The 17,853-nt window shown below is 40.6% G+C and overlaps 1 protein-coding gene across 1 annotated transcript in view; it reads left to right on the forward strand.

The window, feature by feature from the left end:
* The window catches only part of DCX (doublecortin), a 75,996-nt gene that overhangs the window by 41,461 nt on the left and 16,682 nt on the right, over positions 1-17,853 (forward strand). The window contains exon 4 of the mRNA XM_082488273.1: positions 17,571-17,673. Within this exon, the coding sequence (XP_082344399.1) occupies positions 17,571-17,673 (103 nt within the window). The remainder of the gene's footprint in view (positions 1-17,570; positions 17,674-17,853) is intronic.

Consider the following 17,853-nt stretch of genomic DNA (forward strand, 5'->3'; position numbering starts at 1 on the left):
TACTTGCAATCATGAAAGCAGACGGAGTGTTACCGGAGGAGTTTGAGCAAATGGCTCTTGAACATGACTGACAAAGGTTCAATCTCTAATCCTTCCACACGGTGGTTTACAGCACTGAAACCTTTTGCAGTGTCAGCAGCATCTGACATCAAATATCCAGTAAATAATTACGGTCAGCTTTGACACAGCAAAGTATAAATCTCATTTTTGGTGAGGCATAAATGTCAGAATACTGTCTGCACAATAGCCAAAGGCTGTGTAAATCGCAATTAAAAGCATTTAATTTAAGTTAATCTTCATTAGGAACCTAATTGTGTCTGCACACAAATTGCTTCAATGTAATTGTCACAGTTGTAAATAACTAGTTATATTAACCAGCTTTTCTTCAGGATAAACTGGCTAAGCGATTATCAACTGTTTTAGAGCAAAAGCAGAGAGTGTTCATTAGTGTATCTCTAACACGTGCCTGTGTGGAATTAGAGCAAACTTGCCACCCTTGCCCCTGCAGGTGCTGCAGAGTGGTACCAGCTCACACATCCCCCATGGCTCCAAGTAAGCTGCTGTGCAGAGATGAGAGGATACTGTCTTGGAAGTTCAGTAATTTATTAGAACCTGGTTGTAGAGAAGCAGAGCAAAAGGTCCTCCCCCCAAAAATGGATCAAATGTGATTTTCCAAAGGGTGTTTTAGTTTACAATGGCACTGGCTTCAGCCCTGTCCCTGTCTTGTAGGCATGAGAGTATATGGGAAAAGTCTACCTTCCATAAGGTTGTCGTTTTCTAATCAGATTATCAATGGAATGTATATATAGACTTTGCTGTGCTGATGCCCACAGGAGAACTGCACATAGCAGAAGCCTGGAGCTATGTGCTATCAGCAGTGTTCCTCTGGTGGCGCCACACCGAAGCCTTCCACTGCCCAAGTGGCATCTACCAATAGATTACTGTAATTCTTTCCTTCAGGTCTCTTGATTGCTATGGGGATTTAGGGCCTGATCCAATGCATGTTGAAGTCAATAGGGAATTTTCCCACTGACCTCTGTGTGATCAGAATCACATCTGCTATAGAGGAGTGAAGGATGTAATACATGTTGGATTCTGCTGAGAGCAACCTGACCTGAATCCAAAGAGGCTGAGAGCGGCTACTGCGCGACTTAGCTTAGGAAAGGAATGATTTATTCTTCTTTACTGCCTCAGGAAACAATGCCATGAATGTGTGTAAGAAATTAAATAGCACTTGGGACATGAGTAAAAATAGTCTTATAAGTGGACATGAATGCTTGAAATGGATGTCCTAATAACATAGTTTAAAAGCAGAAGGAGCTTTTAACTGTTGTCAGTGCTCTTCCCAAATAATCTGCACTGTTACTGCTAATTGGCATAAATCTCGCTCATAATACCCATAGCGGAGATTTGCACTGAATCCATTGCTAATCCTATAAACCGGTGAGTTTGATAAAGTGGGTTGAACTGGGCATTGCTAATTTTATTTTCATGCTTCCACTTGCTATCATTCATTAACCCCCAAATGGCAAGCTGCTCTGTATACACAAACAAGAGAGCAATAGTCATCTTATTAGTGGCTATAACTGTGAGTGGTAAATGACAATAAAATGAATACATATACAATTTAAATAGAATGCCTTTTCTTGTGCGTTGGTATGATGCTACCTGCTAAAAAAAGGGCCAGGTTTTCATCAGCACATGCAAAATTAAATCCAGTACAAGGAAATTCTATATTGAATGGCATTATTTTTTACCACAGTATGTAATACTAGTGCTCTTTGTATCTCATTGTCTTATTAATTTAAAAGTACATATGTCACACTGTTTAAATTCTGCACCTCATACAGTTCCTAGAGCAGCTATCAAGCCTTGATACCATATCTAGGACTTAAATCTGCCCGTGTGTCTCCTTGGGTGTAGTACTAACCAGGGTAAGTTCAAAGACCAAATTCTGGTGTTAGAGTGGATGAGACATCCCACATCAGTATTAGAGGACATGCGAACGACTGAACAAGCACCCCTAAGGTCTCTTCAGACATGTCCATTTAAGGCAGAATCGGAGCATACCACTGGAGCACAAAGGCTTACAATATTGATGCTTTACTTTTAATTCAATATAGGTGAGCTGGGCACCTTAAAGAGGATTACAAAAACAAAGGCTCAGGCCATAAGATGAGACTTCTCAGATTTCCATTTACACCCTGAAGAGAAGGAAAATCCATTCAGGAAAAGACTGGAAACTTTATCTGCCAACCACTGGCCTAAATTTTACATCTAGTAGCCAGAATAACATAAAAAAATCCACTTTTTCTTATGGATCACTGTCTTATTGTGGTATAATGCTTAGTTATATGAACACCTGGTAGTCCTTACATAATTTTATACTGATACAGTCTGGGTTTGCTTCCAGTGAAGGAAATTTGGATGCAAAATAGCATCTCACAAAACTAGTAGTAACCAGAAGAGTTTGGTTTGCGCACAACTACCAGAAAACTCTGCAATGGAGAGCTGCCCACTGCTTTCCCAGTAACCTGCAGCTCCTGAGCAGCACAGTCCTGTGCTCAACAAGAGCCCCGTACGAAACGGGGCCAAAACATTGTGTGTGCCAAACCAGTGATTTCCACGGTCATAACTCAACCAAATAAAAACTGTGACTTAATGCAACACACTAGAGGGACATTGGCTGGTTCTATAGAACCAAATCAAATGACTAGGGAAAACGGACAGCATACTTCTCAGTAAAACTTTTACACACATAAGTCAGCTTGGATAAGAGAATTTAATACTTGCTGAGGTATTACAAAGAAGTGAAAAGCAGTTGCAAAGAAAAATTCACCATTCATTATCTAAGGCTAATTTTCTTCTAGGCAGCCAGAGCTAGTTTTTTCTTTATTCCAAGAGAGCTGCCTTGGAAGGAAAACAATACAGTGGTGTGGATTATGTATTCTCTTGAGGAAGGAACCAAAATATTTAGCCTAGACTGCAAAGGAAAAACAGTGTCAAGTTTTTAAAATTACTTTGGCATGTTTGAGTTCAAGACAGCACAGCAAAAGCAAAATGCTTGTTAAATCATTCTAGTGTGCAAGTATCATAGTAGATTTGATGTTCCAAGAATTGACTGCACCAGCGTGCTAATTGTCAGGATGAGATTTTTTAATTTTTTTTAAAGGATGTTCATGTGTTGCCTTATTTGGTCACAGATGCTTTACTGCCTCTTGGTACAGAGGGGAAAAAAAGGGAAAGAAAAAGGGCAGTTGGTTTAGTACAGTAACATTTTAGTGAACTCTAGCACCACATTCCCTATGGAAATATATATTCTGGACTGAACAGTATTCTTCAGAGACACACATGAAAATATAGCACTGGTCTTGTTGCAATTACCTCTCTCCACTTAGTCCTGCTATCCCATGCTTCAGAGATGCTGTGTTTCTGTAGTTCTTATTGAACCCAACTGGAATTGCAGACATTCAATGTTTCCTAAAAAAGCTCAGCCCTCACTGTCTGCACTAGATGTTTATTAGAGTGCTGGAGCAAATTGAAAGCATACTACTGTGGGTATAGAGAAGATCTCCACAGGAGAGGCTGATATTGCTGGATTACCTGTCAAAAATGATCTGAGATGAAAGGGCAAGGGAGCAAAGGGAAGCTATAAAACATTTGAGGAAAAAAAATAAAAATACAAAGTTTTAGAAGTGCTGTCAGAATAATCAGGGAGTAAAGTCTGATTGATGCTTTGTGTAATTCTTTTGACTTCAGTAGATTTGTACCAAGAGGCTTGTATGCCAATACAGATTTGGCCCTTTTGTTTACATTTCTTTTCATAACTGTATGTTCAGTCTTATGCAGTGTCTACACGTGAGTTTATGTATGAGCAGCATTTCCACCATGAACAGACAGCAAGCCTTGTTTCTTTCTTGGCATCCACAACAAAATTAAAAAAACAAACAACAACACAACAACAAAACACCTGCATCTTTTAACTGATATGAAAGGAATGATTTATTCTTCTTTACTGCCTCAGGAAACAATGCCATGAATATATCAGCTTTGCTGAACCTAACAAAGGGTTATTTAACATCCTTTTGTTTTAAATGTAGTTGCAAAGCTACCGATCTCCACAGTCACAATGAGAACTCAGAATTGGTGCTTTGACCCAGTGTTGTTGGGTGCATAAGTGAGATCAGAAGCTGACTCAAAATCTGCAAGGAATAAGAAATACTTTCCTCTTTGCAGATGTGAGGATCAGCAGGAAGGGTCAGGGGAGGAAAGGATCTACAATATCTCCACCTGGAAAGGTGAAGATTACTGCAAGGTGCTATCTGTGCTCATTACTGTCTCACACCAGAGTGCCGTTGAGAATGAATAGCTCGGTCCAGTTCCTGTTAGTGTCAATGACAGCAGAGAGAAGTCCTGCGTGGGCAGATGCTAGGCTCGTGTTCTTCACACCAGCAGAAAGGATCCATTTATCATGGAAATGACATAGTCAATCTAGAGGGGTGAGGGCTGGGGAAGAGATGGAGAGTGAAGGATAGGTGAAGAGCTGATGAATTCATGCAGCAATGGAGAAAGGAGGGAAAAATCCAGATGTGCTATTTCTGTGGTTCAAATAAGAAAACCAGTACCCAATTATCCTGGAGACTGCACAAAGGGAATGTAAATGTGTACAGCCATCTGCAGCTGGCTGATCTGTGAGCTCATGTAGTTACCTCTGCACCTGTAGAAGTGGAATTTGCTATTTCTTAGAGACTGGGAAAGAAACATATACAGTTCTGCTTGTAAGTCTCTGGCCATCTCCTGTATCCCTTATCATATATCTCTTGGGGGAATCTCATAGCAATTAGTTTCTAATTGCTTCAGTAGTCTACAACTCATTTTATAAGAAATGCCATCCAAATATGCGTGTTTCACAGAAGCAGAAATTAATTGCATCGTAATTTTTAAAGCTCTTCTTCTTTCTGTTCCCCTTCCTTCCATCATGTAATATTTTATATTTTAAAAAGAAAGGTAAAATATTAAAAAGGATTTTTTTTTTTAATCAGGTACTTTTCTCCCACTGCTCAATGGCAGAGAGTCACCCTCATGTGCTATACATTTATTATAATGATGTAATTTGAACGATACTCCCAAAATTAGTGTGGACCCTTTAATACCTCTCCCAGGTGCTGTTTAGTTGGGGCCAGAAGGCTTTAACCTTCTGCCTTTCGGAATCCCCCTAATAAAGAATTGCATCTTGGGATCATCTCCAAATGAAATTTGCTTGCTACGCAGCAGCAAGGAGACGTGATAGGATTATAAAACAGGACTATTTTTCACTGCAGAAACGCTTGAACTCACTCCAGACAATTATGCAGCCTGCCATTTTACACATCATCTATTTCAGTATTCCTGCATCAATTATTCTATTAACATTACTGCATACTAAGCTAGAACTTGTCATTGGTCCTGTAGACATGGAAGGGATGGGATGTATTTCAAAATAAAAAAAAATAAAGGGAAAAAAAAAGGGCATTTCCATGTGAGAGGCTTTGGGTTATTCATTTCAGCAGCCTCGCTGCATGTTCTGTACAAAGTATTTTTATCTCACAGCCTGCTTAACATTGTTAATTTCTACCCTAATATGGTTTAGCTCAGGCCATAATGCTGAATTTTCCATTACTCTGTTAGCCGTCAGCTGAATTGAAAAGACCTGTTAATTAGAAAAAAATGAATAGCTTTATTCAAAGATTAACAGAAATTAGGGTGAAAACAAAATTATTCCGATAGGGAGGGTATACGCATTTGCTGTAAATTCAGGAAATCTCCCAAAACACAAAGAACATGTTCAGAATTATAATTAAGGAAGAAATTTGAACTCCCTGAAAGAACAGCTTGATGGCAATTGTTACTTTCCTTTAGATTTAACATAGCATCTGTTACAATTTAATTTTTAAAGGACACCATTTTTAATTCCCATTAATCTCCAGAATTAAGAATGTAATAAAGATCCTTGCAAGCACTGAAATTTAACTAGTCAAAATGCCTTTAGGAGCCTTTACAGAATATTTTAGCAATTGAGCAACAGCTTTGATATTATCAGTGAGGTGAAATGCAAAGCCAGTGTTAATTAGATTCAGAACCAGTTGCATCTTCTTATCTTCTTCAAGAATTAGGTTGACTTGGATCCATGGGCTGCAAATGATACTACAGTGTTGGAGGACAGGACGCTTTAGTCATCGTCAGGTTTGGAGATGCATATTTGGAAGGATGACTTGAAGGTTGAATACTTCATACTTGTGTCTTTTTTCCATTAAAGTTGATAGCATGAAGTAAAAAGGTTAGCTTTTCGACATCTCCTTTGATGAGAAAGTGTTTTGAATTTTGCAGATGTTGAAAAAAACAGAGGGGGACCTATACAAAATATGAGCTCAGTGACATATTCAAGAATCAATTAATAGAAGAAATATCTTTAGATATGATAAAAACAGCAGAGATGTTTGAAAGTCTGTACAATTGGAGACATAGACCCCGAATAAAACCAGTGCAGGCTGAGATACAAATATGTGCATAAGCTGAATTGACAGAATAGTCTTGTCTGGTCAGAAAAGGTTACAACTTACAACTGAGTTAGCGTGCATCTTCCCCAGAAAAAATTGTGATAATACATTGCCATAATCCTAATTAACATATGCGGTCTACCACAAACGCCAAGGAAGTCAAGGTTATCCGTAGTGAAGTGTGTTAGTGTGCTGCTGTGCTAGGGGAGACACAGCTAGCTCAAAACATGCTGCCTTCAAAGTCAGTGCTGATGCCTGACTTAAACTGAAGTGTCCTCAAGCTCTCCTGATGCACTAATAATAATGACAAGTCTGACACTGATTTTTCCCTAGCACTTATATTGGAAGGAAGTTACTGATGTCAGCAGGACTCATGAAAATGTCGAATTAACTACATTTCTTAAGGAGAGGCTGCCTCAGTGACTAAAACACGTTCACTTGTTACATGGAAACCAAATCTGTTTGTATTTAATATAATTTCCTCTGCCATTCTGGGTGATTATCGAAGACAGAATTATGTCTCTTTACACCACATCTCAAAGAGTCTGTAGGAACAAATCCTGCTATTTCGTACAACTCTGCAATCTTTTTCATTTTGCCAGAACTTTATTCTGCCCGTAAGCACTGTGCAGGCATGCTGCCCTCTGCTTCAATGGGTACGTGCTGGGCAGTAATTAGGCAGAATGGGTGGGTTGCAAGACAGTGGGCTTATTCCTGGAAAACAGAAATGCATGAATAAATCATTTTTGTCCTCCTCTGAGGGTTCATCTTTGGACACTGCCACTGCGGTACTGGGCTGAAGTCCATAACTGCACCCAGGTGGGTGAAAGTACAAAGGAAGCCCTTTGGCAGCTGGCCAACATACTGTCCTTTGAAATGTTTGGGCTGAGAATTAAGTTCTTGATGCATCTGATCATGAAGTCATTAACTGGAGGAAGTATTTTTACGTAAGGCTGACTGATAAGAGCAAAGAAGGAGCAGGAGTCAGGAACACTTATAAGACATTGAGGAGGGTGGTGAGGCACTGGAACAGGGTGCCCAGAGAATCTGTGGCTGCCCCATCCCTGGAGGTGTTCAAGGCCAGGTTGGACACGGCTTGGAGCAACCTGGGCTGGGGGGAGGTGTCCCTGCCCAGGGCAGGGGCATTGGAACTAGATGATCTTTAATGTCACTTCCAGCCCAAAGCATTCTATGTTTCTATGAAAGACTCTCCCAGGGCACCCTTCTAGGGGGTAAGGAAAGCCGATATGTCATCTTAGTCCTTTAAGCAGACAACACACACTGCATGTGGGGATGAGAGCTGTTCTCACAGCTACAGTTTTACTTCCTCCCTTCATCACTGTCTTCCCCAACCAAAAGTCAGCAGGCAGAGGGATGGCTGTGGGGACGCTGGTTCTGACCTTCTCATGAACCAGGTAGGTGCTGTGGTGTGGGTTACAGAGATAAGGCTCCTTGGGGAAAGCAAGGACCAGCTGTGAGACAAAGTCAGGGTGTGGCCATTGGTCTCCTCCAGCCCTTTAGAGCTTCCTTACAAGTGGCAAATACTTGGTGTAGCTTTTCAACCTTCTGGGCCTGTCGGTCAGCTAATGGTAATATTCTTTCTGTGATCCTTGAAATGGAGGGGGTTGCTTGCAGGCACCCACCAAACCATTCAGTCGTGGTACAGGGTGTTTTCTTTGTTTGTGTTTTAACCAGGGTGGGGATCTATTTACTGATGCCTCTCCATCACCATCAGTACCATTGTTACAGTTAAAGAAAAACTTGCACAAAGCTGAACAAGAGCCTTTCTCTTTTATGAAGATATGCACAATAGGATCAGCAACAGCTGTAGGTTTTAGGAGCTTTTTGCTGGAAATCCCATTAACTGGAAATTCCAGCCCATTCCATTCAGCTGACCTTGAGTAGGTTGATAGGCTCCCTGTGCCCCCACTTTCAAGACTCCCATTTCAGGTAGTTGCTTGACCTTGGCCACGTAATCATACTACTTCCAAAGTTGCTGGTGCTCTTTTGTAGTCCAGAACTACTGTTTCCTCTCAAGACTGACAAGGGGGGGACGATTAGGAAGAATGGTTTGACAGTTCTCTGAATTCTGAAGTGCCACCTGTTTTGGGGCAATTTTTTCTGGAAATCTTTCCTTTTGCAGTCTTAATCTGTCACTTAGAATTTCTGGTTTTATAGTTTTCTGACTGGAGAAAGGGTAATATTTTAGATATTGGTGTTGAAGGCTGTGCTCCTTATGCCTCCAACCTGCACAGCACATTTAGCCTAATACCCTCATGAATGCAAGAGCAATCCTTTCTTCTAGGTAAAAAGAATCAGCAGCCCGAATATCTGTTTCATAGTCCCCATATGTATATGGAATGGGGATAACAAACTAACCTTTCTTCCAGAGGCTAATTGGATTTTACACAGTTTGGAAGCACCACTAATTCACCAGATATATTAAATTCAGCTTTAACATTCCTACCGGGTAGCTTGGTTATTGACCTTTCCTCCCCCTTGCTTTTTATTCTATTCTATTTCAAACTTACCCATTTCCAATACTTAAATAAACAGGCACCTTGTGCTGCAGCCCTTTTGAGAGCAGCGTTTCTTCATGCATTAAGTCTTACAAGCTGCTGTGCCCATACATGCATGAATATTTCTTATTCCACTTAAATAAGCGTCACAAATGCTTGTTATAGAAATAATGCATATTGGTCAGAAGCTGGTGTCCCTACTCTGGTTTAGTTGCATTAGAACAAAATAGTCCAAGCGGACATAAAGCGCTCGTAATCAACCTACTGTAGTTATACAGCCTAATTAAGAGGACCTGCGTTTTTCATCAATGAAAGGGTGTAAAAATTCCCTCTTGCATCAAAGAAAACACTTGATCATGCTGACTTGCCCAGAATTTTCTGTTCTGAGGGTGAGAAAGGAAGAACAAAATAATCTCTACAGAAGAGAGGAATTTGATTGTTTCAATCAAACTATGTAGACTTAAATGTAACCAAGGCTCTCCATGAATGCAAGGAAAAGTTGAGATCTCTGAATAACTTTTTAAAGAATGGAAATCTCACTGCATGTTTCTATGGACAGGTTAAATTATGGGCCCAGAAACAATGTCCCCTTCCCTTACTGCTGGGTAGCTCAGAGATGGGCTCACCAAAGTCTAATTGCACATACTTCTATGGCATGGGCTGGGCACGCAGGAGTCCTCCTGATACATTTTTGAATGTCAGTATCTGTGCTTTTTTCTGCTCATCTGTCTATTGCTTATCCATTTCAAGCAGTATTTTTTCATAAAAGCAGATAAGTAATTCTCTTTCTGTGAATGCAAATGTGGAATCTATTGAGAGTGTGTGTGTGCATACTTTAAAGAAATAATTGAATCCAAACATCTCTTCTTTTTAAATGCAGGAAACCAGAATCTAATAAAATGTAAATCAATTCAGTGTCTGCTTTGGGCTTGAAGTCTTCAGACCGTTAAAAATAAAGTATTAAGTGCTGTGCATTCCAATATCAACATCTTTATTTTCCATCATATCCCCTTAACCCCTTAAGTCTTCTGAAATCTTTCTCTTTCTGGGCATGTGGTGAAGAACTTGTCAGAGAAGAGAAAGCAGTTCATTTAAAGTCTACTCTGCATGTTCATTAATTCCCAATATTCACTCTGGCACATGACCTTGCTGAGTCTTCCCGTGGACAAGTCTGTATGTGTTTGGTTTCTCTACCGTGCTTTATTGATTGCAACCACCCAACTGATTGATTGTAAAGCAGAGTTGCCATTGTGATTTAGAACTTTGGCTTCTCAGACCTGAAATAAACGTACCACTGCCAATTTGACTTGGGGTACAGGTGTTGGAATATAAATAAGTCCATTACATTTCTGGTTTGAGTTGAAACAGAATTTAAACAGTTTTTAGTTACATTCTCAGCTCAGTTACCTCTCAATGCCTGTCTAGCTGCTAGTCTGACTTCCTTAGCTCCGTCTAGCATCTAGTGCTGAAAGGACGCGAGCAGGTATCTAAAATGCATTAATTGTCATTAGCTAACAGATGGTCAGATGTGTTCAGTTTTATAGCATCTATCAAAGCAACTTAGAAAATAAGACTATGTCTTAATTCAGTTCTGCTCTTGATAGGCATTATGTGTGTATGACACGCAAATTGTCTTCTACGGTCTTTTTGGCCTTAAAGGAAGCTGTTTCTGAAGACATTTTTTCCCCTGTTGTTAACTCTGGAAGCCTACAAGCTGAAGAAGTATGATGATTTAAAGAAAGCAAATGGACATTTCTTTTCTTTGAGAATAATCTGCAGAAACTTAGGGAACAGTTTGAAGCTACCTATGTACTGGTATCAATTTCTGTTCTGCTGTCTAAATTCTTAAAGAGAGGACTTATTACAGACAGAACAGTTAACAAAGTCGTCACGACTAACAGAGAGGAGAGCACAGGAAGAAGCCTTGCACTGGCCCTCACTCATCCTAAGACATGCACAGAGTCAAGCGCTTGGTTAAAGATGACAGTCTGCAAGATGGAAGAAGACGTTCAGCCCCCAGGTTGAACCTGGGGTGGTGTGATTCCAAATCTCCTTTGCCAGACCTCTGCTGGCCCTTTAGGCAGAGGTCTTTCCTCCTTCCATGACATAAGGAAGAGATGGAAAGTCTGGAAGCGGGACTGTGTACATAACTCACTGTTTTGAATAATCACTAGCTACAGTGTCTGGTCGTTTATCATTCAGCCTCATCTGGCTCCGTCAGCTAAAAATAGGAACCTCTGATAAAGACATTTCTCAGAAAGGTGAAAAAGACAGTTCAGTTAACCCTCCTGGTGATGTATTCCTCTTCAGAGATGTGCTCTGTCATCTTTTTGGCAAACAGTGATGGCCAATCCAGGCTACTGGAGGCCTGCTGCTTAAGTAGCAGCCACAGGAGCTGCAGAGCTCAATCCTGGAGTGAAAACAAATAAAATGTGGCTGGAGCCTATGTTACCGCTGTAACGATCTTCATAGTTGTAGAGAGTGACGGTGAGGGCAACCCATTAGCCACGCAGACAGAGAACTCCGTCATTCTGCAGATTATGAAAGGGAACAAAAGGAGCTGGTTAATCATATAACACCCTTTTAAAGCACAGGAGGTTCTGCACGGGTAGGTGATTCAGACTAAGGCTTACGTCTTCAGGCTTTTGATTTCTAATTATTTTAAATTATTTTCTTTATTAATGAATTACAATTTTTAAGTACTGGTGCTGCCTTCTGGAAGATGGTGAAAATAGCCAGGTATTCACAGCTGTGCAGGTATATATCCTGCGTATTTATTACTCCTTCTCCAGGTGAACTCAGAATATCTGTAGCATCACAGATATTTCAGCAAATTGTCAGCTCATGTCTGGAAAGATGCTTGAGGCAAGCTCCATTTTGTCATAATCCTGAAAAATGCTTAGTTCTACAACTACTGTATTAAAATGAACAAGAAGGCTCAGCGTCTCTCAGAAGGCTGTATCTTTCCTTTCTGCAGTTAAAATTGCTGCAGCAGACAGTAATGGACTGTCACTGCAGAAATCCCCCCTTGGAAATCCCAGCTATATTGTCCTCTCAGGGAAGGGTTTTCTAATATAAGCAGAGAAGGATTTCATTTAAAGAGAAAAGAAACAACGCTTAATGAAAACCTAAGGAATTGCAAACAGTTTTGTACTCCCTAAAATCCCTGTTAATTTCTACTGACTTCTATTTCTTCCATAATATATATTATAAAGTTTTTAAAAAATCAAACCTTGACGCACAAAAAAATGTTACCATCAAATCTATTAGATATAATTACTTTGTAAGAAATAAATTTGTGCCTCATCGATTGGAGTGTGAAGATTTAACTTCCTTCACTGGAATTGCTTAAGCCACAGGAATTGGAGAGAAAACCTTTCATGCAGTATTGATCCTTTTTAAGTCAATATTGGCTTTTTAATCCTGAATTTCAAATTAAATATTATATCCTTTAAACAAAGGCGTGCACATATATCTTGGAAATCAATGCTATTTATCCTGTCTACTGTAATTATACACCAGTTTAATTTTTGTTATAAATAAAAAAGCTTGTAGCCTTAAAAATGGAAAAAGACAAAAATCTTACTAACTTGATGGTTTCCAGTGTCATTGCTAAGGGTGCATGAAAACAGTCACCAACAAAATCACTGTTTTCAGGTAGCAGCATAGGTCCTTGCACTAGCAGGCTACTATCGGTTTTTGTCTTGTGCTTTAATAAATTTATAGCTAAAAGCAAAATGCAGCAATTAAAACCAATGATTTTCAGGTTATCAGCTGGGGTAAATTTTTGTTGATGTGAACTTTCTTTTAGGGTTTTCATGGTGTTCCAGACTAATTGTTGCATATAATTAGAATAGTAGATTAACATAAGCTAAAGAAGATCTTTCAAAACAGTCCAGACTGCTTGAGGAGAGACTTGTACTATTTTTTTTACGTTTTATTTTTACTGAGAAAACATGAGAAAAAAAGCTTTTGAAGAATGCAGATAAGAAAACTTATAAGGTTATTCTGGAGTCAGTAAAAACCCATAAAACAATTAATGCAGGGTAGAGGTTTGGCCTTGCTTGTCGAGAACAACCCTGAAATGTTCCATACAGGCTAATAAAGTCTCGAACCAGCTATCCCCATGGAGCAGCCCATGGTCCCACTTCCCGGCTTGTGTCTGCTTTAGCTTCATGTCCTTCAGGGATGAGCATATCCAGGGCTTTCTCCTGGTGTTTTGCCCACTTAGGCAAGCTGGCTCTGGTGCTGTAAGGTCCAGCACTTAAGTCACAGGTTTTCACAAACAAAGTTTACTCCAGCAACTTTATGTAGACAGCACCACTGTGGGGCACGTTTCAGGGACATACAGCAATGATCAAGGACTTAAGTTTAATAAACAAACGGTAAATAGAAAATACCACACAGGTGGCGAACATAAGCAACACAGCTAAAACTGGTAATATGTGACACCTGTTATTTTCTGAATTTTGCAATGTTTTGCACTATTTAATGAGAGTGAGGCTGGTTTTTGGCTGTCTTTTCTACCGTGTTGTGGTGAGTTCTTAATAGTGAGTGTTACAGCAGGAAACAAATGGGAACAAATAAAGTAAATACGGAAGTTATTGATTCCTGAATATTAGGAGCTCAACAAGTAGATTATCTAATTTCTTTACCAGCCACCAGAACCCATCCTATTATCTGAAGGGACAAGAATACAGCAAAGTGAATTGCAAGTATCTCTGCTTGACACTAATCAGGTTTCTACCCTTGTGCACGCTGGTACTTTTCCATCACGTTTGGACCCTTGATCTGAAGGCTTTCTTGGTTGCCTGGACTTTCTTTTGGCTTGTGGTGGTTGTGGGGATTTCAAGGACAAAACATACACTTAGACTTATGACCTGGAGACAATAAAAGCACTTGTGGGTTCTTTCTGATTTCATCTAAAGGGCTGGGAAAGTTTTGAACCCTTATCTTGTGATCTAGCTTTGCACTACGTTTAACTGCGCAGTGGTTTCTGTGCTGAAGGGTGAGCTAAGCAACCCATGAGTCTTTTCCATGGCATAAGTATAGTACTTCTAGCATTCAAATGGGAACTTGTGTATTAAGCCAAAGTCAATTCTTTGCAAATGAACCAGCGCATCCTCAGGGGGAGGACTGTAATACCAAGTGCTGGTTTGAAATGTCATTCTTTTCTGGGGGAGAATTCTCTATAGGTAACATGCTAAATATTTTCAACCTAATTTTAGGCAAACAGAAATTAGAATTCACTGAATTTTGCAAAGAAAATTCTACCTTTGATCAAAGCCATAGCAGATTTCAGCTTGCTCCATTTTGAAAGCCATGCCGATGTGAAAAGCAAGCTTGTCACTAATGTTTGGCTTCTTAACCAGAGCTGGCACTCTTAGGCGGTTCTTTAATTATACATTATATTAACCCGTGTGAAACACTGAGTGTTATTAAGATAGTCAAAAGACTTCTTTATAGTTGATTTATTAGAGCTTGAAATTAACTTTTCACAGTCCAGCTCAAATGGATCAGTAGATATGGAAATTCAGCTCTGTCTACAGTAAGTTTCTCCATGGTTATCACCAGAGCTCTCGCCAGTCCCTTGCAATGTATCTACCCTCTGCAAAGACCCCAGTGCCCAGACATGGCAAAACACTGGGCATTAGCTGTCAGACTGATACCTCCCTTATAAATGTCAGTGCCAATCTTGGAATGGTCTCCTGAAAAAATGGAACTTTAAAAAAAACATGTTTACACTGGGCTCACCCAGTGGCTGGTGGGCTGCACCAGGCTGGCTGGTGCCGGAGATGTTCCACTCTGGTGTGTTTGCAGATGAGCTTTTTTTCTTCTCCTGACACAGTACTTAGTCAGTATATGGCCGGGATGTCAGGAGCTCAGGCTGAAGTTCCAGACAAAGTCAACTGGATAGAGGAACTTGGTTGTTCCTCTAGCTCTTGGAGGCAGGTGCTGTGCTGAACATTCACCTCTTGAATAGCTACACAAAGGCTTTGAAGTTGGGCCTTCCAACGTTTTCTCAGTAGTGTTTTTCTCCTCTTCAAAATAACAGCGTTAACTTCCACTTCATATGAGCTTTTTGAAGATGGAAGAGCATCATCTTTCTTTGCCTCAGAAGAGCACCTATCAGCTTGCCAGAAGCCTGAATAAAAGGCAATTTTCTACAAGATACTGATGATAAGTCTGGGTGTTTATGGCTCTCTCCAAAGAGCAATGATGTGCACATTTTCCACTAGTTGTTGCACTGTGATGATTCGGATTAACTTTAGGTACATGGAGATAACACAATAGCGTGATCATGAGTTACCGTGTGATTAGCACTGGTTCCAGTGGAGTTACCATTGGCATAGTTATCCTGCTGTTGCTGTGTAATTGCATCAATTATTTCACTGGTAAATGTGTAAATTACCACAACTGTAACTGTGTAAAATTTAAATGGATAATTATTCACACCACAGCACCTAGAAAAGTCCATGCTGAACAGTCACCAGCAATACTGTCCTCGCTGGTACACAAGATGCACAGCAGTGCTCTCAGCTTTGCTGCCAACCCCCTGCAGAAGTGGTAGAGGGGAAGGCAGGTGGTACTAAGGTTTCCTGCCCCTCAATACCTGCAGGTGCAAAGGTATTACCTGATTGAAGTGCTAATGGTGTTAGGTGGAGACACCTTCTGTAGGAATGAGTTACTTTTCAGCCCTTCTTGATATTCTCACTAAAATGAGGAAAGCCATAAGTGTCCTCAGCAGACATCTAGAGTCTGCTGGACTTGGGAGCCTTACTGTCTGACAACCCCATGTGAGTTGGGATCTGGACAGACAAGGTCTAATGAGACTGCAGCCACAGTCTTTTTCCAGTCAGAGCAAAACCTGTATATATAAATATACATATATATATATATATATATAAAAATTAAATTAAAAAATAAAAATTAAGTAGGACCCTCTAGCTGTATGGAGAGCTGAGTTGTCCACCAGCCAGTGAGATGATATTCCTCAGCCAGATGGGAGGACAGTTGCAGATGGCAATTTCATCTCCCGGCTAATTACAGAGAAGTAAGAGGACAGAAGACAAAGAAGAAACCCTGACGTGCCCTTGTGTCCCAATAGTCAGCCCACCATTTGAATAAGATCTATTGCTAAGATGTGCTTTTCAAAGTCTTTAGAACGTCCTCCATTTTCCTTGTTCCTACACTAACCAGGTATTTTGCTTGGGTTTTTTTGTGATGAATATTGGTTGTTCACCTCCTGATTTTGTTAAAAATATTGTTAAAACAAGTCCATCATCTGTAGAGCAGTAGGGAGAGTTACAGATCTCTGCCAGTTGAATATGGGGTCTAGCTCCCAGCATGATGGCATTTTAAACTTTTCTCCTAATAGCATGCTTCCAGCGACCTGCCATGCATTTTCAGATTTCCAGACTGTCAGATATCAGGTCTCTGATGAAATCAGTGGATCTGGAGCTCCCATGTCTTGTGCTTTGCTTCTGTTTGATGCTGCAAGGCAATACACTGGTCTGGAGCTCTAGGTACTGCAAGATATAATTTCACCCTATTTAGGATGGCAAAAAAGGGAAGCAAGGTATTCAGAGCCATTAGCCAGCATGACCCTGTCTTCTGTTTATCTCAAACAGCTTTCTACATCCCGCTTTTGTAGTGTCCCCAGACAGGGGTCTTAGTGTTAGGTGACTGAAAGCTATTGCTTCTCCTTTTCCCGCTGTCCTAGGGCAGAGCTCGCACACAGGCGGCTGCCGCGCACCTCCCCTCCCCTGGCGTTTGCCTTCCCCACTTGGTAACCACCTTCCCCGCCACTCGGCCTTCTGTGGGGTGGGCAGCTCTGCAGTGAGGAATGCTGCTTTATCATCCCGCGTCTGGGTGGCAAAAGCAGGGAGAAGGAGACACAACATCAGGAGTCAATCTGTGGATTTAAATGATGCTTGGGTGGGAAGGGCGTCCAGTGATACTTTGGGCCTCTCCCTCAATGATGCAGATAAACCTTTTGGCTTTAAAACCTATCATCAAGATTGCCTGCTCAGGAAGAGTCACATATCTGCACCTGTGCTGTGTCCAACAGCTCTTTGCCTTCTTAGTGGTTCTTTGAGTTTTTATGCTCTGTTGGTAGTAAGGTATTTATCAGCATGGGCGGTGGTGTCACAGCCTTGCCTACCAACGTGGCACGGGGGCACCCCGGCTTCTTATTTCAGAAGTAGCTCAGGAATGCCTGTGTCATTCCTTAGGGTGACTAACATATTCTGTCAGCTCCTGAATGGATTGGAAATGCCATACCTCAATTTGCAAGGTAGTTGGGATTTTTTTTCTTCTTTTTTTAATTACGCTGTTACGCTTGACTTGCCCAGAGAAGTTGCGTGTTGTACACCAGACTTAGGGGAAGTAGGACTGAATAACATGGGACAGGGGGAAGAGCAGAGAGGCAGCTCCCTCCTGCTTAAATTAAAACTAAGCCACATCAGAATGTTGCCAATTAAAAATAAAATGAATGACTTTGCTCTCTCTGTAGGTGACCTGTCTCCACGATTTCTTTGGGGATGATGATGTGTTTATCGCCTGTGGTCCAGAAAAATTCCGCTATGCACAGGATGACTTTTCTCTGGATGAAAGCGGTAACATCAAACACACACTGCTCTCCAGTCTGTGTTTTTATTTGATTTCCATTCAGTTGCTTGTATCAGATAATACTGCTGCATGCTTTTTTTCTGTTTTTCAAGACCTAGTACATGGAATTTAACATCCTTTTGTGATACTTGTATGGTCAGTGGATATTATAGTCAGGCAAATACTGA

This window comes from Vanellus vanellus, assembly GCF_965231255.1.
Source record: "Vanellus vanellus genome assembly, chromosome: 10".
Lineage (NCBI taxonomy): Eukaryota > Metazoa > Chordata > Aves > Charadriiformes > Charadriidae > Vanellus > Vanellus vanellus.